Genomic DNA, 23819 nt, shown 5'->3' with positions numbered 1-23819 from the left:
GGAATTTTGTTTGCCTGGCAGGAATTGAGCTTGCAGGTGTACTTGGTTGCTCAGGGCTGTGTTCCACAGGGCCATGGCTAACCTGCAGAGACGGTAGGCATGAGTTCCCCCCTGCTCGTTTATGTACCACATAACTGCGGTGTTGTCTGTCTTTATCAGGAGTTGTCCAGGAAGGGTAAGGTATTTGAAGGCTGTCAGATCATTCTGTACAGCTAGCATTTCTTTTTGACTGATATGCAGGGAAATTTGTTCTGGGCTCCATTTGTCTTGAATGCATTTTTCTGCTATGTGAGCCCCCCACACATAGTCTGATGCATCTGTTGTCAGGGTTTGGGTGGTGAGGGGTTGAGAGAAAGGAAGTCCCTTGTTGTGGTTACATGCCTCTGCTCACCAAAGGAACTCTGCCCTTAGACAAGGAATAATAGGAATCAGGTGTTTCCAGGTCCTGAGAATGTTGACACCAGAGACTTTTTAAGTACCATTGAAGTTTCCTCATATGTAGTCTTACATATGGAATTAGTAGAATGCATGAGGCCATGAACCCTAGGGCTTGCAGTATTTTTCTTGCAAATAGCTGGGTTTTGGTGGCCATTAGTTTGAAGTAGTTTGTCAAATAAGCCTGTTTTTCTGGAGTGAGGAATGCCATCTGGGAAGTTGTGTTCAAGCTTGCTCCCAGGGAACACAATCTTTTGGTTGGGCACCAGTTGTGATTTATTTTCGTTTATGGTGTACCCCTGAAAAGTTAGAAGTCTCTTTACAAATGCCAGGTGCTGAAGTAGCAATTCCTGACTATCCGCTGAATCAGGCAATCGTCAAGTATGAGTAAATTTGAATATTTCTCTGTCTGCAGTATGCAATGGCTGGAGCCAGGCACTTTGTGAATACCCTGGGCACAGTAGATAAACCAAAAGAAGTGCAGAGAGCTGATAGTGCATAGAGCCTGCCCTGAAACGTAGATATTTCCTCAAGATTCCCTTATGGGGGTGTGCAGATAAGCTTCTTTTAAAGTCTAGGGTGACTAGCCAGGCGTCCCTGGCTAACATATGAAGAAGCTGTTGCAGAGTCAACATTTTGAATTTTGGGACCACCAGGAAGGTGTTGACAACTGATGGATCTAGGATAGGGCACCAAGAGCCCTCTTTTCTGGGCACCAGGAATAGTCGGGAGTAGAAATCCTGTCCCCTTTGCTCTATAGGCACAGGTTGAATAGCCCTGATACTGAGAAGAGAAAGTACTTGCTTTTGAGCCAATGCCCACTGGTTTGGAGGAATGTCTGGCAACCTGCTTGGGGTTGGCATTGAGTGGAAGTAGAATCTGTATCCCTGGGATACAATGTTTAGGACCCACTGGTCCTGGGTAAAGGACATCCAGTTTTGTGCATGCAGGGCGAGTTTTCCTCTTAGGGGTGCAAGTACCTGGGCTTTGCTGGGAAGGAAGATAGACAAGTCATTGTGAACGTTTTACATAAGGGGGTGGCTTACCACTCCCTGTTTTAGAGGAGGGAGCACTCCATTGTTTAGATCTCTGAATAACCTGAGACTGTAGTCTTGGTGGCCTGCTGCCCCTGGGTTTGGACTAAGAATGCCTGGGAGGGACTGGAAAGGACCAGTTTTTAGAAGGCCAATGCCTACTGAATCTAGGTGGCTGCACTTGTAAGAAATTTTTAACAGTTTGCATAGATTTAGCTTTTTCCTCCATCTTTTTAAGAACTTCTTCTGCTTTTGTGCCAAACAACTTTTCCTGGTTTAATGGAGCATCTTGTAATTTTGCTTTGACATGGTCTGGCAAGATTTGCTCCTTCAGCCAAGCTTGCCTTTTCAGTACAGACCCAGTGACAGCAACCCTGCAAGATGCTTCGAAGGCATCAAAACCACACTGCAAATTATGTTTACTAACTTGGTTTGCAGAATGCATTAACTGTTGTAAATCTTTATTTTTCTGTATAATATGGAAGCAACAACATTTTTTGTTTAATTAGTTTCATAATATGCTGCTGGTAATTCAAGATGTGAAACTGGCAATTCAAAGCCCTGATGGCAAGAGTTGCAGAGGTGTATACCTTCATACCCCATCTGTCTAAAGCTCTGGAATCCCTATCCGAAGGGGTAGAGTTTTTGGCTGTAGTAGCCTTAATGCCTTTAGGTCCCTGGGAAACAGTCTCTGGATCCGCAGTGGGATTCTTAAAGAGAAATTTGTGAGAGTCAGGTACTCTGTAGTACCTGTCAGGCTTTCTAGGAGCTGGTTGTAAAGTATCAGGAGTAAGACTGGATTCCATGAAGATATCATCTACAATATCCAGGACAGGGGGTATGGCTAGTGTGCTGAGGCAAGTCTAAACATTCTCTGAGTTTCTTTTTGGACTGAGGGTAGTCTTGGCATCCCCAGTGGAAATGCTCTCTTAGAGTATGCAAGGTTACACCAAAGGAAAAGTCCTCTGGAGGGGAGGCAGAGGGAATGGAATCCTCTGCATCTCAAGCCTCACAGGTAGATAAGGGTATGTCCTGGTAATCAGAGGGATCAGAGTCATCGGACCGGACTCGTGGTCTACAGAATCACAAGGAAAATCAATTATTTGTCTTTTAGATGAAGAAGGCTGGCTTCCCGTAATTAAAGTGATAAGGTCTAAAGTCATTCTAAGCATTTGCTTCTGTGGCAAGGGAGCTTGAGCATGCACTTTGGTCATCGGTTTTCTAGGTGTAGTGCGAACACTGGACCTGAGAAACTCTGTATTTTTAGTCAAAAATGAAGTTATTGGTTTAATGCAAGCATCGGAAGGTCAGAATACACACTCAGAAGCCAGTGCCTGCACAGCGGCTCCGGATCCATCCAAGGTAGAGACATCAGCAGATTCCATAGTCGAAGAATCAACTCGTGGCAGACCGGACTCTGGGTCGCAGCAGAGACCTGCGAATCTGTAAAAGCGGTATCAAGGGCTGCAAAAGCGCCTCACTGAGTACAGGCGAACTGGCAACTAGCTTAATGGAAGCATTGTCGGCAGTTTTGGACCTATGCGGTCTGTCTCTGTCTTTATCCTTACGTTTTTTCGGAAGATTGACAGTCGGATGGATTATGGAAGCCATTTCAGAAAACAGAGAACGAGAGCGAAAGAATTTAGCGACAATGAATAGTTCGACGTTAAACAAGGCACAAAACCTACAGAGAGGAATGTCGTGGTCTGGGCCTAAACAGATGACGCAGTAAGAATGAAAATCTGTGTCAGGTATTTGCTTTCCACAGGCAAGACAATTGTTAACTTTTTCTGACATCGGTTAGAGCATGAAAAAAGGATCCCCAACGGGGTACTTAGCTTTAGAAGACTTCAGGTCTGAAACTCGGAAAAACTAAAATTTCAGGTAGCGGCCAACTGGCAATTGCAAACTGCTTCTGTTTTGGGTTCCATGCGGCAAGAAAAGCTGATGTAATGGCATCGGCTGCATGTTTTATACCCCTGATACCCTGATGTTATGGAAGAGGAGACAGCATCAGACGCAGAAATCCCAAGACTCTGGTATTTGGGCCGAATGAGGGCTACCTGCAGGCAGATAACCCATGTGTGATGACTGCAACAGTGAAACACGAAGAACATCTGTAGGTTTGCAGCTAACCCCTGGTCATGGTAACTCACAAATAATGATGCCAAACATTCCAGTTGTTAAAAAGTGAGTACCCAACCTAGGACACATCTAAGAGGCTCCTTGAAAAAATATAAATACTTTACTATAAAGATGACAGTTTTACTCTCATTAGAAATAATGGTCTCAGCAACTACACTGTGGAATGTATATATCTCGCACTACTCTTCGAATGTTCAAGGACAGTATCAGGGAAATCGGTCTTGTTTTATTCTGTAACAGACTGGCAGACCCAGCAAATGTTAGAAATCTTTGGGTTTTAACACGAACAGGCAAAAGTGTATAGTGTCAACCATCCACAACATTCTGAATGATTTCAAGAGATTTCACACACTATAGATCATGCTAACTAATCTGATTGCTAGAGACAGCCATTTTTATTATGGTGAAGAAACGGATATAACTTACTTGTTTTTCACATGCTAATGAAGTGTGCCAAGAAAAATAATGGGTGCAGGTTTTCTCATCAGAAGACACAAGTACAGGGTTGGTGTCAGTAGAATCAGGGTTACATACAAAGCTGATAATGCTCTTATGCCTTAAATTAGAATTTCCCTCGCACGGGTCTCCATCAGCATAGACTAACTGAAGCACCTGGTCTGTATATACCAACTGAGTGGTAAACTTTCCAGCATTTATTGCATTTCCGTTGGAAATAATGCAGACACCTGAAAAAGATGAAGCACGACAAAAGAAAATATCTACATTAAAAAGTCAGCAATGAATTAAGCCAAAAAATAAAATGACCAACTGAACATTCTGAAAACAATAGGAACACGGGCTTCAATGGCAGATGAATTTATTCATTTGACAGGAAATCAGACTACTCTAAATGGACAATTTTTGACGACAAGCCATGCTAGATGCAGACACATTTACACAGAAAGATAACAAAAAAAAAATCAATGCAAAGAAATATACAAGCAGCAGTAAACATTCAATGACAATGGAAAAACAGGTACTATAACTTCAACCCATTAATTCTACCACTGATGGCTGAACACTGACATGAGAACAGTACCTTAAAACTGTTTAAATGGAACTTTTTAAGTGATATGAAACAGTTTATATATGCAGTGCATCACTTACACAGTGATGCATTTTCCTACAGTGATTGTTAGTATACATTTTTCAACAAAAAGTTTCATAAACTTTTCTTTTAAGCTGCAGCTCAAATCCATCTACTAATTCACTGGTGCATTGAAGGTAGGGATAGCATGGTGAAGTGTTCATAAACTTACTGGATGTGTACATTACATGTTTCTCGGTACCATCTTTACCATGATGCCACAGTCTTGAAAGTCAGCTGATGGGGTAGGGAAAAGAATATCTGTACAAGCATTAAAGTAAAAGAACCTGATCTCTATAAGTGATGGGGAGAAACAGGATCCAAGAGTTGTTGGTACCACATGCTGTGATAAACAAGAAGGTAAAAAAAAAGTTTCAAAGCACTTTTAACAAAGGTCAGTAAACATTCAAAGATCCAAGTGGCTTTTAACACATTGAGTGGCTGCACTTACTGCCACCGTTAGCATTGCAGTTCAGCTACACAAACCAGGAAAGTATTATACAAGCTAAAGATTTCATCTCCCATTTAAGTCCCCTACACATCAAATGGGAGGCAAGATGATAGATTATTTGCCTTTGTTTACTGATTTGTAAAAAACCCTTGTATAGCAACCAAGTTCAACAGATGCACTGAAGCACAGACCAATGCATCTACAGAATTTATCGAAAATAAGGGCCACATATTTACTGATAAATGTTAATGCAACCCCACCACTACAAATTCATTCAATTATGTCCTTAAACACATACTTTGCTATTATAAAACATAATCATTATACATGCTAAAAAAACTGCCATTTTTCCTTTTTATTTGGCTACTATGCCTACAGTGGCAGAAACTGAAGCTACTCACTGCACCAAGAATATGTTAGTGCAGAGAGATGAAATGCCAAGCACTACACATTATAGAACAGTCTTACTCAAAAAGGTAAGACATTTCTTAAATAATATTGCTGTTTAAAAGTAGTAAATTAAGAAAGAGTTGCAGGTAATTCATATATTTACTCACAGCGCAAGACCCTAATCAGGGCACTCAGACTGCACTCTTGGGACACGAAAAATATCCTCCTCATGGGTAAAATATGAATTGCCCACACACTGTCACAGTACAGCATTTATAATAGTAAAATGGGAAAATATCTAGGTGCTTAATATAATTAATTGAGAAGTCAAGTTTTCTACAAGAACGAAGTACAGACTTGCCTACTTGTAAAGAATAACAAATGGCCAAATTAATAATTATGGGAATCTGTCTAAGATTCCAAACTCTGACCCCAAACATGCTAGAACCCCTTCAATTAAAATACATAAAGACAATGACAAAAATTCCAAGAAAAAATGATAAGAACAATGCAAAAGACAAAAAGAGGTCATGTAGTATACTGTTTTGGCTACTGTAAGAGAAGAAAAGAAGCAGACAGTGAAAAATATTTATAAACAGTCGCTAAATGCATTTTTCCCAAGCTGGCATACAAAGGATAGCATCGCAGAAATGCTGCAACCTACCTCATCAGTTTGAAACAAACTAACTGTGCACAAAAATCTATAACATCAATTTACTGCAAAGACAAATCAAATATCAAAGGCATCTTTACTCCTTGTAAATAATAAATCTGCAAACAGCAGGACTGTAAAACCAGAAATCCCCAACAAAAGAAAAAAATAAAAAGCAAGTGCATTCTAGCAAACTGCATAAGTTGGCAGGGTTGGCATTATGATTAAGGTGTTTACCTTACACACACCAGATGCAGGGTTTGATTCTCACCTTCGGTCATTGCATGAATATTTGCTAGGCATGCAATACCCTGTAGAATGATTGCCTAGTATTTCTATGAATCTAAGTATGTGTCTCATTCAGAGGGTTGTATGATCAGTAACAAACATGATACTAACAAAGACAACCAATGAAAGAGGATGCCAGCTTAATGACAAATAGATATAAATCCCTTAATACAACCCATATATCCTGTATTAAAACAATGACTCAGATACTAGAAGAGTTGGCTGGGGCAGTTACCCATCTTGCCCCACCCTATCTAAGCTACTGGCATTTTATACCAAAAGTAAATAATCCTAGCATAGACAGTATGGAAGTAACACTGTGTCAAAGTATGCAAACTATGACAAAGGACAATTTGTATACACATGAAACTGAGTAAAACTGGTGTGTCTATAGCTAAGAATACAACAAAGATTATCAAAAGCTTGCTGATTAAAATGAATGAAACATTGAAGAGGTACATCGACTCAAACAACAAAAGGCTAGAAAAATGGAAGAAGCTTTAAGCAGCTATTCAGGTTAACTGACAAAGTTGCAAAAATCAGAGGCTGAAATGAAGCAAAGGCTGGCTAAGTATGAGACTGCTCAAGTAGAGCCATTTCAAAAAATGGTAAGAGTTAGAGGACAGAATATGCAGGGAAAACCTGATATTTTCTGCAGTACCAGAGAAACTGGAAGGAACAGACTGCATTACTTTTATGAAAACACATATAAGCAACTGGACTGGTACTCTACAACAGGATTTCTTAATTGAAAGAACACATCGTTATTATGATCCAAACCTGGCCATGAAAAAGCAGCCAAGTCTGGTATTAGTACAGATGAAATCATGCTAGCAGAAAGAATTGATGCTGACAAGTCTGTGGCAAAAGGGAAAAGTATTAAAAACTGAAGACAGTAGAGTGTTTCTAGAGAATGATTACCTACTGCTCACCAGGCAGAAGAGAAGCAAAATTATCCCCTACATCAGGGAATGGCTACAGGCAGGTGAGAGATTCAAGCTGCTGAATCCATATGTCTTCAAAATATTTCTGAAGGATCAGTTATTTTTTCAAGCAGAACAGGCTAAGGAGGAAATAAAGTTCATCCAACAAAAAGTGAACCATCAAACAGAAGGGGACCCTGCTTCTCATTCTTTTGATAATAAATCTTATAGAGTGATTTTATCAGTAAAACATTTTCAAATGTTCCAAAAGAAAATTCTTGAGAGACAGAAAAAGGCACAGGAGCTGACTAAAAGAATAGGGAGTACCTTGCACTTGAACCAGAGTCTGGGCTGGGAGATGGAGATGAACAGGAAGACGACCAGCAACATTGAAATTACTGAATAAATGTGAGGCTATAAAGCCTCAATCACATTTGGGAAATATAGCTTTACAGGAAAAAGTGGAAATATGGGATTTTTGTTGACCTTCTTTGGTATACAGTAAAGCATTTTAGTTATTGTTGTATATGATAAATATACTAAAGTAAACAACTGCCTTTTTGTTCTTCTTTTATAATTTTAAAAGAGAAGAAAGGCTATACAAAAACATGTTCAAATTAGTATACTCTTATCTTTAGCTGAAGTGGGGGATGGCCTGTAAAAGTGCACAGATAATATATGTAAAGTTGATATGTTCGCTCTTACTTTTGCATAGGTGAATGTCTGGATTAAGGCCTTTGGCTTAATTTAATTCCATTTCTTTTGGCGTCAGCAAGTGAATAAGAGGACATTGAATGTAATTAAAAGTCTTCCTTTGGCAAATGAATATTCAGTGTAAGTTGAGAGGTTTGCACAACTATACATCTGCAACTTAGGTTTCTACATAGACAAGTTGACTATAGTTGGGAGCAATGAAAGCCAGAACACTTTTTAAGGCTTAAGGTTAACGTTTTCTGAAAGCATATAAGCTGTTTTTTCACATCTGGCATGGGCATGAAGATAAGATGGGAACAGACAACAACTGAGCAAGTAGGAGCACAAACAATAACATGCATCTTAGCATGCATAACATTAATGTGAGGTTAAGTTATGCCTGTGTATGCAACTGTCAATTTGGGACATTTGTCCTTATCAGGAAGGTTAAACTTTATTATTTGAAGATGTACATAGTTTTGTAAGTTTGTTTAAAGTTAATAGGTCATGGGCGTGTTATGGGGTTATGTTTGTTTTTTTGTTCAAGGGTTTTCATTAAAACCAAAAGTTTGCAAAATGTGACAACTTCAAATGGAGATGACAAGAAACAACTGTATAACTGACAAACATTAGTGGTTACATGTAACACAAAGGCTGGAAATAGACATTTAAAAAGCTGTCGTATATTACAAGTGGCCTTACATGTATAGATAAAACAGAATTATAGTAAGAAAAACAGTGTGCAAATAGCAATAGTACAGGAGACCCATTTGGAAAGAAACGGGCATGTGACATTGAAAAAAAAGATTTCAGGATGGATATTCAGCAAAACACTAGGGACAAAGGAAAATGATAACACTTATACTAATTGCTAAAAGAGCTCCAACAGTGATAGAAGATATTAAAAAAGGATGGTAATGGTAGATTTGTGGTAGTAAGGGGTTACTGGCAAGGAAGGAAGATTACATTGACATAATTTATATATATCTAAAACTGTTATGGAGCTTAAGAAAATTTTGAGAAAATAATCAGCTTTCAACAGGGAATATTACTTATAGGTTGGAAATGGAACTTAATTTGCAACAGTCAGGATGAATCTGGGGAACCTAGAATGAAAAATATAACAAGACATGGTAGATTTATGAAGAAATGTATGAAATGGAAATCAGACATTACATTTCCCAGGAACATGTGAATTTAATTGAAAGCATCAACATGCATCCAATAACTATTTCAGAACGTGCACCAATGACAACTAAGATGAAAATGCATGGTAAAGTAAATATGAAACACTGGCATTTCCCCACCTATATGTTAAAGAGAGAGGAATTTAAGGAATGGGTACTGGAAATTATTTGAAAACTATTAGGGAAGAAAGAAATTTCTACAGAAGTTATAGGTAGTAAATGAAAAGGAGTTTAAAACAGAATAGAAATAAAAGAAAAAACAGATATGGTTATGAAGGTAACAAGAGTTATTTAGAGGGGCTGACAAAGGTATTGCAGAATAAGGGGAATCTTACAGAATAAGAACAGGTACAACTGCAGTGTGTTAAGATAAAGTAAGGGAGTAGCTGGATAAATATGTATGAGTTTAGAAAGGCTGCTGTTAAGCAAATGTGTTTTGATAATAACTCCACAGCACAAAGTCTTAGGCAACAGAAAGTAAAGGTTGTTGCCAAACTTAGACAGCCTATAATAAGAAAAATAATCAGAGATCCTGTAGCGGTATTAGAGACATTTCAGAAATTGTATGAAAATCTGTATTAAACAGAGGAATGTGGAAATGAAGAAAAAGTGCAAATGGAAAATTTTATTGGAGACTTTACTTATGCCAAGGTTAGAGGTAGAGGATTCTCAACAATTAACAGTTAAGATATCAGGAGATGACATATAAATGTTGATGTATAATCCATCTGCAGGGAAGTCTCCAGGAATAGATGGAATTCCTGTGAAAGTTTAGAAGTTATGAGGGAAGAAAGTGATAAAGATCTGGATGATTTTCTTTAATAGCATTTTAAAAGGAGAGAAACACCAAAATCTTGGAAGAAAGCTCTGTTGCCTGTATTACTCAAAGACCCTTCAAATCCAGCTTCATATACACCCATTTCAGTTTACACAATGACTGTAAAGTGTTTATTTCTACACCAGCTAAAAGAATGGCAAAGGTGTTGCTAAAATTGCTAACTAGGAATTAATGTGGTTTTGTGGAGTGGGCAAACATCTGACCACATTAACAGTAAAAAGATGGTCCATAAGGAATCAGAATATAAGAAAATACTACTGCTGTTAGTGGGTCTCAGTACAGAGAAAGCATTCAACAAAGTAAACTGGTAATTTAAGTGTAGGGCAATGGAGGTATTTACATTCCATGATACAATAATAAGGTTAATTAAGAGGATATATGAGGGATCGGAGGTAAAACCTATACATGGAGGATTCCTCTATGATAAGTTATGTTTGAAGAGAGGAACCAGGTAGGGGTGTCCACTTTCCCCTTTGTTATTTGCATTACATTTACAGCCTTTGGCAAAGAAAATAAGGGACTCCGAAATTCAAGGATACAGTTGGTATGATAATCCAGAAAAAGTTGCCTTTATTTGCAAATTATATTATTTTGTACCTGATAAAAGCAGAAAAGGATACCTTAGTGTTGTGCAACATTCAGAGACAGTTTCAAGTTTTTTAGGGGGGAACTAAAAACAAAAAACTAATGCAGACAAAACAAAGGCTATAGTTATAAACTATGTACGCACACTTAATTGGTTCAGCGATACCAATATTTATGGGGATACAACAAAATGAAGTATTTATGAGTATAGGTTAAAAAGGATTATGTTAGGAAAAAGGAAATGTTACCTAATTTTATATGCTTGTGACCGCTGACTTATGTATTTATGAGCTAAATAAATGTATAACAAATCTGATGTACTAACTGCTGTTTGGTGTCCACCTACTATAGGAACAACTACTCAGAGATAAACGCTAGCATTCAAATATTTAAAGTTCAGCTCATTTCAAGGGTAAACACTCATTTTCGGTCTAGGTTTTAGCAATAGAGTCTACCTGGTGGCAACATTACCACAAATTAGAAGACACTAGAGGTTTATCATTTTGTGTGTGTGAACATCTGTCTTTCAGTCAGTTTATCTGTAAGTGAAGTAACTTGGACAGTTGTTAACTACTATTGATAAGGCTACACTAGAAGGCACCAGGCTCAGTCTAAAGCAAGTGAAATATTAGGGAGTTAAGAATTATAACTCTGATCTACAGCTGTACAGAGTAAAGTTTGCTGCAATGTAGACTTAAGTCACCACATCCTTGCTCATCACATATTACTGGAGGCAGTGGGTGATATTTATATGTTTACCCTCAACAAAGAGTACAAAGCTATGATGTAAAACTAGTTACTACTTAGACTGGACACACACATACACACAAAGTAATTGATTAGACTTGATCTTAAATGTTTACATTTTGCGAAATAAATACTATGACTTAGAAAGGTTTAATGTGTGTACACACACAACATGCGCACACCCACATGCACACACACACACGCACACACGCATGCACACACACACAGTTTCAGACGTCCAAGAAGGCTGTACACTGAACAACAACCTAAATTCGGCTCTCCGAGTGTGAAAACAGAAACTGAGAAACAAGAGGGCTATTGAAACTGTATTTTGGGTAAAATTCGGTTACCGGCTAACATATTGCCTGAGTGCCAGCAAAGAAGAAATTTGGAAAACCTGAAAGAAAATGAACCAGAAAACACCGTCTGGGAAGGATGCAGAAGCTGTTCGGCAAAAAGCAGTTGAAGCTACAGCTTTGGTTCAAAAGATAACTTCCAGAAATTTTGAGGAAAAATAAATTAAATCTTTTCAGAGGTGATTAAAATAAATAAAGCATTCAAGAAATATATCAACTCCAATAACAAAAAGGCTGAAAAAATAAAAGATGTTTTGACTAGCTGTTCAGATGAACAATAAAACTGCAAAAATCAAAGATGGAAATTAAGAAAAAGCTGGCATGACATTACTCAAGAGGGGTGGTTTAAAAAAATAATAGATATAGAAAACAGAGTACAGAGAAAACCTGACATTTTCAACTGTACCAGATAAACTGAAACATATTATATTAATTTTATGAAATGACAAACAACTGACTAAATTGGTACTTCACAGCAGGATACGTTAACTGTCAGGGTGAATCGTGTATACTCCAAACCTAGCAATGAGAAAGCAGCTGAGATCTATATTAGTAATGATGCAGCAGAAAGCGTTAATCCTGTTAAAATGTGGCAGAAAGGCAAAGTGTTAAAAATTGGAGCAAGCAGAGTGTGGAAAATGATTATTTACTGTAAACCAGACAGAAGAGAAGCAAACTTATCCCAGCAATCAGAGAACCTCAAAAAGCAGATGTGAGATTCAAGCTGCTGTATCCAGCTGTCTTCAGAGTACTTTTTCCAGGAGGATCAAAGACATGTTTTGATGCAGGACAGGCTAAGGAAGAAATAAAGTTAATCCAACAAAACGTGAGCTAACAAACAGAAGTGTGTCTCATTCTTCTGACAGTAAAATTCATACAGAGACTTTACCAGTGAAACATTTTCCAATGTTCAAAAGGTTAATGCTTGACAGAGAGAGAAAAAAGCATAGCAGTTGACGAGAAGGATAATTAGTACCTTGGAGGTGAACCAGAATCTGGTGTTGGGAAAGGGAGATGAACACGAAGATGACCAGCAACAATGAAATTAATGAATAAATGGTTGACTTTGTTAAACTTGTGGGTGGACTGTAAAGCATACAACACACATTATGTTATTAGTGTTTCTAAGGACACTAAAAGGGTAATTATTTTTTGTTCTTACTGCTATTTGCAAAAACAATTTATGATATAGAGCTTCCAGTTACGTTAGTGATGGAGTAAGACATAACTGAGTTTTCTTCCTGTGCATGTGAACTAAAACTGCTTATGGGAAGTTATTTCTGAGCTTCAGTGGACTACAAACAAAATATCTATCTGGATTCCCTAAGAGTAATGTATGACTCACAAATGGACCAAATGCAGCAATATTCTACAAGAACCTGAATTGTGCCCATCATGTGTAAATCATAGTACTGAGGACCCAACGAAAGCAAAAGATAGGCTTACTTATGCAGTAGGTACTAAAGATGAATCAGTGCTTAGTGCAGTACATTTCCCATACAGACTCTCGCCTGAGGGAAGTGGAAGGTATATGGACAGGTCATTCCAATCAATTCACTGACCTCACTGGCGAAGTTACAATCCTAAAACAGAAGTGAAGCAGTTGGAATCCTGAATGGAATATAGCAAAGCCAAATTAATGACCTGATGAACCAGAGCCAGAGGGTCAACATGTGGTTCATGGACTTCCCCAATCAGCTGGAGCAACAAGATTGCAGGAAGTTTCTTTATTTGTAGCAGAGCACTTCATTATCCCTGCTTCAGACATTCAAATTGAAAGGGCACATTGGGTATACTTAGCATCCACCCAAAGGGAAGCCAAAGGGAGGCCAATTTCAGAAGGTTTTACCACCTATGCCTTAAAGGAGAAAATCACAGCATGCGTCTGGACATCAAACAGAATGATAATGTAGAAGAATCACTGCATTTTCATTAATATAAATTATTCCACCAAGACTAGACTATGGCAAGCGGCCTTTCTGCCAGAAATGAAAATCTGCAGGTTGAACAAATAGAAACTCCATTTGCCATACCTCGTGGAATTGAATCAGAATCAGAAACAACTTTACTGTCACATTCAACCACACACAAGTGCACAGTTGAATAAAATTACATTCCTCCAAGCTCAACATAAATGCAAACATTTACACAGCAATACAGAACAATAATTAACATCAGAACTGAGCCACCAAAGGCACAGAAGCTTCAACCACAGCATCGTTCTTTCTAGCACCAACTACAAGCAAGTCCCAGTCAAATGCAGGCAAATAACCATCTCCCAGAAGCCCACATTTTTCTTTCTCAGGAAGAAGCAAGGCACATGTTTCCCCAGTCTTCGTCTACCCCAGTAACCCAGATGAATGGTGAACAAGCCTCCAGCTGGGAAATTGACTCACCTACAAGGAACCCTCTAGTTAAGCCTATTTCCAAGGCACTTGAACCATTCCCTTTAAAAGGTGATTAAGCACTACACAAAAGGTTGCCCTATCTTCAAGAGCTGACCTTAGTTTATCACCTCGAAGGAGAAACAATATACCCAAATGGATGACTCATCAGTCAGCTAGTAGGTGTAACAACATAGAGTGACAATATTAGTTGCTACATGTCATTTAACCACTGCATTATGTAAACAATGACCATGACACTCCAAGCAGCATAAAGAGGACTTTGGGAGTATGTTTTCAAACTCCACCAAGAAGGAACTCAGCACATAAGTTGGATATCAAGGAAAATTTAGTCAGTACACAACTGTTATTTTTACTTTCTGCTGTGAATATTACATTCAATGCCAGAAGAGATTTTTGAGTTGGAAATAAGAAGGTTTGTTCGCTCTCATTACTCTCCTAGAATTAGTTTTGAGGAAGTGCAGGACCAGTCTGCTGACCTAATAATGGTTGTGCACCCTCTCCTAGGGAGCTTGAACACTTTAGTTATTGTATACATTTGTAGAGATTATAATTGGATTGTTTTGATTTATGTGTTAAGTTGGAGATCCTTAGCCCTACAATGCTATTGCCAATATGGTTGTGATATAACTAACTTCCATTTACGATCTTAATGAACTGCATGAACAAGGGATGAGATGTTATTTCTGGCCTACCCCCTTGGATATGATGGATTTAGGAGGGCTAACCACTGACAGACATATACATGACAAATGGTTGGAGATGTAATATTATTTGGAATATAAATGGGTATATTTAATGAGGAGATTTCAACGCCAGGCAATTCTTTTATAGGAAACCCATCTCTCCCAGCTGGAACATAGTAATACATCAAAGAAATTTGCATTGAGGTTTTTCTCTTACTATCTGGGGAGGAGGATGGAGGAGTGGCACAATAATTCTATTTACAGGAAGGGCAAACTTTTAACCCTTGGCACAATTAACAGATCCAGACAGCAGATTTTCTGCCATTAAGAGTCTCTTTAATGGTAGATTGGCCAGATTAGTCATAGGTTCAATGGCTGTTACTAGGCTAATATAACGACCAATAGGGCCCTTACAAGCCTAGCCATGCACCCCAAACCATTTGGGTTCTGAGTATCAAGGGTATCTATACAGGGGGCATGTTAGTAAGCAGGTAACCAAGGATTTGTATGGAGAGTATTAGATAGGACAATACCTTTCTTATTGACGGCCTCTGCCCATAAGGGACATGGGGCCAGACCAGGGTAAATTTATAATTTTCCATCTAACTGTCAAGGCTTTGTTTGAATAAGGTCAGAGGCAAACTTTGTTTTGCATGAATGGAAAGGCTATTCCACAGTACAGGGATCCTATGGGACACAACTGTCTCCTAAGCAAGTGATGTTTATCAGAAGTGAAGTTTAAATCCCTGGATCTACTGCTGTTTGCTTTGTGCAAGTGCAACATATCAATAAAGGTTGTGTCTGAGAAAGCCCTGTAAACCTGGTAAAAATCACCCCTCAGTAGCCTGCAGGAGACTAAATACAGAGGCAGAGTCTCTAGGCAATCAGTGTAGGACGTGATATTCATGCCCTGAATTCTTCTGGTGAGAAACCTTTGTGGTTGTTCCAACTGTTGCAAGTGTCTGGTTAGATACATGCCAAAGGGGGCACTGTATTAAATGATAGGTCTGATAAGGGCCAGGTACAGAGGTACTACAACTTCCTTGGACCTGGTTGCGATATCCTTGGTTATAAGTTGAGTGACAGAATGATTTTCTTATTATATTAGCTATGTCTTGATCAAAGACCAAACTGCTGTCTACATATGTTCCCAGATCCCTTACTACTGAGTCGACTCTTGGGGGCATTATACTGATGGAGCACTTAACTTGGGTTGACGGTTTCCCAAAGGGCACTATAAAGGATTTCTGGCATCAAGTTTTTCAGCACAACTTTGGCACCTGGCATTTGTCTGTGTTAAACTCACTTGCAAAATGTTGGTGTCTTGATGGAATCTATAACAGCTACCAATTTTTACAGTAATCTTTTAACTTGGTGAGCCACATATCTCAAAAGTTAGCATTCCTTTCAGAGAAGTAGATGCCAAACAGGAGCAGACCCAGCACAGAGCTTTGGGGTACTCTGCTGGTGAATGGTCTCTTGGTGGAAATGGTCTCCCTGATCCTGACTTCTTGGTTCCAGTCTTTGAGCCAGCTAGCAATCCAGCAAGTTAGGTAACGATTTACGCCTAGTTCAGAAAGCTTGTCAGCAATGCCTGATCAGGAGTATTGTATTGAATGCCTTATCCACGTCAAGATACACAATACACACTGTTTTACTCTCATCCCTTGCCTTGGTGACTCTCTCAAAGAAATCTACCAATTTAAGTATGCCCAACCTTCCTCTTAAAGCCACACTGAGATGGGTCCTGTGTCAGTAGGTTGCTTATCATTTCCATGATAATTTGTTTCATGCCTTTCATATTAGGCTTGTTAGACAGATGGGTCTCTAATTTCCTGGGTTGGTCTGATGGTCTTCTCTTGTGGAGGGGAATGGCTGTTGTGGTCCTCCATTCACTTGGAATGTAGCCTGTTTCAAGACTGTAATTGAAGACTGCCTCAAATGGCCCTGATAGGTCATGTTTTAGACTGTTCAGGGGGCAACCAGGGATGTTATCTGAACACATGGAGCCAGTGTTCTTTGCTTTAACGAGTGCTGCCTGTACCCAGTCCCTGCTGGTAGCTGGGAAAAGTATGTCAGAGGGAATTTCACCTGGTGGAGCTTGGGGGGAGTGGAGAGGTGAAGTATGAGCTGAATTTATCAGCCAGTAGATTTGCGCTGTCACCCTGATCACTGAAGATGGTACCATTCACCACCAGTTCAGCACATTGCCTTGTTACCTCTAAGATTCTGGGTAGAGATGAAGAAGGCCTCCTGATTGTTTTTAGCCTGAGATGCTATCCTGACCTCATGGGTGGTCTTGTTGGACTTGGCTAGACCTCTTAGTTTCTTGCTTAGTTGTATAAGAGAGCACCTGTCTAAGTGAGATGCCCTTCTTGATTTTGGCCATGATTTTTATTCTTTTTTTACATGCTTTGTTTGGGTGAGGGATTCTACTAGTACAGTTTGTTTTTAGTGTTTATTTTGGGATTATTTCTGGTGGGTACAGCAGCCTCTATGCAGCCATTTGCATGTTGTACAGAAATTCTGTGACTAGTTCTGTAAAGTTACCTGTGGTCTTGGGGTTTAGAGGTGCCTTTAATTTTGACAAACACACTTAATAGGATATAGTTTGACTTTGACTAGTTCCTGTTACTGGGTTAGCTGGATTTTCGGAGTTGATTTTTACTTCAAATGAGACAGCTTTATTACCTGAACTTACTAATGAGGACATGACACAGGGGAAGTACAGCACTCTCATTTATTGGAAGTACCAGATCCAGTATGTTTGAACCTCTGGTTGGGAAGTGCAGTTCCAATAAAATCCAGGAAGCATTGTGTCTGTGAGTATGAGGCAGTGTACATTTCCCAGTCTATATAGGGGTAGTTAAACTCACACATGAGTATTGTGTTTCAATCAGTACATTAGACATCAGTAACTAAATTGGTGGCATGCTTAAAAGAGTGGCTTTATTTCCAGGAGAGTGTAGGTTTTTTTTGGGGTGGTGTTTTTAATGTGTTAATGAACCAGGAGGAGGTTAACTTTGGACCACACTTGCACAGAATACCATCACTAGGTAAGTCATCAGGCAGACATTGCAAACTGTTTGGGATGATCAATGTGTACAGGGTCTTTCTAATAGCCTTTACACTTATTTCTTAAACAGATTTAATACATACTCAAGGACTGATAACATTTTTGTATCTGAGGAACACTTGTATCAACTTTCTTCCCTTCAGTATGGTTCATTAAGATTATCGAATCACACCCCACTAGTTTTAAGAGTAAAACTTAGCTTGGATGATATCTTGAGACACTGGAAATTAAATATGAAATTTTGTAAGGGATCCCACTTTAAGCAAATGGTACAGAATGTGTCCAGAAGTCAAAGACTGTATACAGTCTGCCCGCACCCTAGAGGGATGGAACAACTATAAAGCAAACTTAACTTAAAATTAAATCATATAGTAATGCAAAATTCTCCTTCCCATGTAATAAGCAGACAGAGGTAATGGAAAGGTTATTGGAATTACAAAGGGAGAGCATGCTTGGACTTTGACCCTTTGATAAGACTGACATGTCCCATTTATGAGACAGTTTAAATGGTCGGATTATAAAACAGAACACGGAAGGCAACTTTTCTGATTACAGTCTTATGACACTTCCCCAACATCACTTGAATATCTTGCTTTAAGGAATTACACAGCTGATGGACCTCGCATCGAGGGAAGTGACCTACTCTATCCTAGGCATTAGCGAGATAGTAATTAAATATCTTCAGGGTCTTTATGGAGTTAAAGATCCCCAATTGCTTTCAGGAAGATAACTGGCTACTTGGTGCGACAATCTAGCATGTTTAATATCTCAGCAAAGGGACATGATCTGGCAGCTAGTGTCCTCAGAGGAGGTAGAAACAGTCTCTAAGAATCTTGAAAACAGGAAAACATCAGGAATGGACTGACTATGACTGGAAATTTATAAGGATGTGTCAGAAAATGTCTTTGTTACCTATGCTTATTTAGGAAATACCATACAAATTTGTGAACCTTCTTTTTCCTGGAAACAGATGATAATCTCAAGGATTTTAAAACCCAGTTAGGACCCTCTTTAAGACTCTTTCTATTGACCTATTTCATAAAAATGATTATAAATTATTTATGGCCATTCTAGCAAACAGATTAGTGCAATATTTACCGACTCTTGTTCACCCTGACCAATCTAGGTTTATCCAAGGAAGAACTACCACAGACAATTTAATTAATAAGGACCTATTTAGTGATTGATGCTGCCTCCCTTAGCAACACCTCCTTCTACTCAAGCCTCAATGCAAAAAAAGCACTTGACAGGGTATAATGGGATTACCTTTTCTTGTATTATAATGTTTTGGCCTCCCAGACGAAATGGCACATTTTCTGAAGCACCTCTACAAGGGCTCGAAGGCTAGGGTAAAGCTTAATGGCAGGCTTTCTAATCGCTTTTTTATATGAAGAGGGGACTACACAAGGCTTCCCCCTTTTATCCCTCCTGTCTGCTTTGTATATAGAAACCCTGTCTGCAACTCCTCAAACTCTGACCTTGGAGGATTATGGATTGGGTAATGAACTAGTCAAGCTAGCCCTTTAAGCAGATAATTTACTCCTCTACCTATCAATCCCAGAAAGGGAATTACTTATGGTGATAGAAACACTAATATATTTTGGGATATAAAATCAATATTAGTGCGATGGAGGCTGTTAGGATCTCATATTCCCTCACCTCCCGCAACCAGCTAAGACGATATTCGTTCTTGGAAGGGCACAAACATATGGTGTACTTAGGGATTCAATTCATTGACTCAGTTCAAGGTTCGTTACAACAATTATACACCCAAATATTAGAAAACAAAAGCAGTGGTTATTTTTCGACTTGGAGGGATTTCTAGACATGATGCAGAAGATTCAGGCAATCAATTGGTTTGTTCTTCTGCTTATTTTATAAGCAGATCAAGGGATTCCTGCCCCTCAGCAAGGGTTTTTTGTAAGCATGAAGTTGTTAATTATAAGGGGGGGGGTGGCTTGGATGTCAAGCTGATAGCAGTAGAGTTCTTGAGCTCTTCATTCTTCCTTTTTTACTGACAGGATTGTTTATTTAATTTTACCAAAGACCTGAAACTACTAAAATCAGATTCTGGAAATCGTAAGCTACAAGTTGGGGTAATTTTTAAGCTAAAATTTTCATATTTTCCTGTCAAACTTTTGAATAGATAGGTACTGAAACCACATTCACAAAAAGATGAGCAGCTTCAAATTTTCTCAAAGAAATACAGGCAAGCCTTACTACAGTTCAAGACTTGGTAAGTAAAATAGAAAAATTAAACTTAAAAGTGGACAAGACAACAAACTGCCCAGATTGCTGCTCTGGAAGATTCTGTAACAGATATAGACCATACCTCTCAACCGTACTGAATTGCTCAGTAAATACTGGTTTTGAGGGCAAAATATTGGGGTGCCATGAATTCCTGCTTCCTGTTATTTTTTTAATTTTTACTCCTAATGTCATCACACGCAGGGTGTCCGCAAAGATGTCATCTTCTGCAGACTGGTCTGAGAGCACATTTTTCTTCCCCCGCTCAGCTCCTCCTCCAAGCAAAAAATGTAATTGTAACTTGTTTAATGGCTGCAGGAGAAACATTTGTTTAACGGCTGCAGGCGCTGCATTTCTGTTATTACTTTTACTGTGAGGAGAAAACTTTTACCTATTTAACGAAACATTTTAGCTGCAGGAGAAACTGTGCTTAACATGTCTTAAGAACTGCTGCATTTTACTTAAGAGCTGTTTACTTTATTACTTAAGAGCTGCAGCATTTTACTTATTTAACTTAAGTAATGGCTGCACGGGGTGTGTGTGTGTGTGTGTGTGTGTGTGTGTGTGTGTGTGTGTGTGTGTGTGTGTGTGTGTGTGTGTGTGTGTGTGTCCCAGTTAGGTAGAACTGCTGGTTAGAGTTACTCAGACTTGAACCCTGTACCTTAGGTGCAAGAGCCTAAGTTCTCTATCCATACCACCACCAATTGTGATTCAAGGAGTTAACCATAGTTCTCAACTGTCCAAAGTTTTACAGAATGTCTGGAATGTTTGGCCCATACTTTTGGTCTGTTCCTCTTAAAATGTGTGGTTTTCTGGCAAATCAGTGAGAACTGAATTCAATAAATAATGACAACCATTTAAGTTTCAGTCTTCCTGTCTTTCAGGAAATGCATGGTAACACAAAACATTTTATTCTAGCAACTTTTCTAAGATTATACAAGCAATGTTTAAAACGTGTCCCTGGTTTTGCCCCCCCAATAAAGTTTGGCTTTTTCCAGATTTCGTGTGCTGCATAGTTCTTCAGGGGGAGAGAAGTTTAGTGCTGCTTATGCCAAGTCTATTTGTGTTGTAAGTAGTAGCACAACAGGTAGAATACTTGCTTTTGATGCAGAAGGTTGTGGGTTCTACTCCCACAGTATGCAGATGGATTGCTGATACTTTACTGTGTTGTACTTTTAAAGGGAGTGGATGCTGCAGTCCTGAGAATATCCTCTTTGTGGAGATACCTAGTAACTGTGAACCTGTTATCAGTTTGCCATCCATTCCCTATTGCAATATTACCAGCTTATCATTTTTTTATATGTAACACAGGCAATTTATTCCTCAAGGGCAACAGGCACTTTATTTGTAGATGAAACAATGAAATAGCAAGTTGTTTGCTAGCAGCAACATCTTCATTACTTATAGATCTCCTTAATGTGGAATTATTTAGATGACTTTTACTTCTGCAGATAATGTGCATATTTACTGATACTGGTGGACTGTAGAAGTTTGAGTAGACTTTTATGATGGAAAAGGGAGGGAGAAATAGCCAAGTAATGGGACACTGGAATGGCTGCAGGGGGTAGGATTTTATGAGGGGGAAAGGCGATAAACTCAAAGACATCCCCGGGGGGGCACAAACAAGCTACGACACTGACAAGTAGGCCATGGAAAATGACTTTTGCAGGTCCTAGCGAACTATAATATTCTTTTGCTAAGATTAGAATAAGATTGCTAAGATTAGGATGTTCCTGAGGAGCGAAGGCGTGTAATGTATCCCATTTTTGGTACAGTGTTTGTGCATGTGCTTGGTTTGTCGAAGATTAGAATATTGCCTACCATTAAATGCCCTACATTTACCACAAAACCCACATACTGCAAGTCACCAAAAACAAAATCCTAAGGTTCATCATCTTCTCACTTTCCAGTGAACATCACTGCTACACAGTTAAAAAAAAAAAAAAAAAAAAGGATACCATTTAGTACAGGGTCTGGGCTTGGGGAATATTTTGGTTGTCTGCTCTTCAGTTTGCGTTTGAAAGTTGACATCCCACAATTCCATTGGAGTGGAGAGGGTTGCATATTTATGTATGCAAATTTTATGTTAATCAGCATACAGATTTGTACCCATTTTTCATGGGCCTTTGTCCAGATTGTTGATGTTTCCAGGTTGAGAGGTATGATATAGACTACAATTTAACAGAAAAAAACATAGAACTTCTTCAAGAAAACACCAGACTCATTGAGAAGATGGATGGCATTGAGAATAGAACCAGGAGAAACAACATAAGAATTTATGGCATCCCAGAGCAGATGGAGGGGATTCCTAAAATCCTAAACCTACCTGAAGCACTATCCCTTTGGGATAGAAAGGGGACACAGGTCTTTAACTACAACTTCTGTATCCAGTAAAAACAGCCATCCAGGATCTATTATTGTAAGATTTATCGCCACTCAAGACAAAGACCTTGTTTTAAGAACTGCCTGGTCCCTTGCTCCGTTAAAAATTGGTGACCAAACTATCAGGTTTGAGAAAGACTTTTCACCACTTGTAATGTCCAAAATAAGAGCATGTTATCCCTCTAATAAAATCATTTAAATAGGAAGGAATCAAACCACAACTTATACTTCCAGCAAGAATAAGATTATCCCTGTCAGAAGGAAATACAACTTTTGACTCTTTCAAAGAAGCATCCACATTTGTCCAAAAAAAACCCTTTAAAGTCAACCTGAACCCATGGATTCTTTAAGGAAGTTAAAAAGACACACTTCAAAAAATGAGTGGACTATTAAAGAAAAAAAGAAACCCAGAGACAAATTATTATACATAACGTCACATTTCATGCAAGTTTTTCTTTTCTCCCTTCTATATAATGTAGAATCATACACAGATGGTCCTGACTGGGGTCTGAATGGAGAAATGAAAAGTCAGCAAGCAAAGGAGAGTAGTAGTGCTGAAACTGAATTCATCCTCAAGTCTTGGTGAGTACCTTCACGAGGTGGACCCTGTTTTCACAAAATCTCACCAAGCCAATACTGATATACAGACTGTATTTATACAGCACATATTGTGGACAGAAGTAGGTCAAAAACTAAAAAAGAGAGCTGGGTGCACAAGACCCTGGATAATAATGCGCCCAATCCTGGTAGGTGCACTGGTTCCAGGAATGGAAATGGTGACAGTGTAGAATCCTCAAAATACGGAAACATTCCTACAGTGGGGCCAGGTCAGGCCCAGGGGGAGGATGGCCCCCCTGTTGTAGAAGGAAGTAGCAGTTCACAAAATTCACAAAAAACGATAGGCCAAAGAACAGCCATAAAGACGATAACGTGAACTATTGAGGATAAGAAAGAAATTATGCATTGTTACTATTATGCAAAAAGCCCAGAATTCCCAGACACAAGATGTATGAAACGACTGAGAGAGAAATATTTCCACAAGAAAAACTGTCAGAAGCTTCAAATGAAAATTTGTGTTCATTAATACAACAGATTTGTGAAAAACAGTATATAGATCAAGAAACCTTGATCTGTTTGGAAAAAGAAGCATCTGAGGAAGTGTGAAACTATAAACAACAAAACCAAGAGATATTTGAAAAGTATAAAAAAGAA

The 23819-nt window shown here is 38.8% G+C and overlaps 1 protein-coding gene across 1 annotated transcript in view; it reads right to left on the bottom strand.

Moving 5' to 3' along the window:
* The window catches only part of IGF2R (insulin like growth factor 2 receptor), a 2372344-nt gene that overhangs the window by 430974 nt on the left and 1917551 nt on the right, over positions 1 to 23819 (bottom strand). Inside the window, exon 33 of the mRNA XM_044074918.1 lies at positions 4041 to 4300. Coding sequence (XP_043930853.1) covers positions 4041 to 4300 — 260 coding nt within the window. The remainder of the gene's footprint in view (positions 1 to 4040; positions 4301 to 23819) is intronic.

This window comes from Protopterus annectens, chromosome 1.part0, assembly GCF_019279795.1.
Source record: "Protopterus annectens isolate FY-2018-M chromosome 1.part0, PAN1.0, whole genome shotgun sequence".
NCBI lineage: Eukaryota > Metazoa > Chordata > Ceratodontiformes > Protopteridae > Protopterus > Protopterus annectens.
The sequence above is the reverse complement of the archived record's forward strand: the minus strand, read 5'-3'. Positions and strand labels throughout refer to the sequence as shown.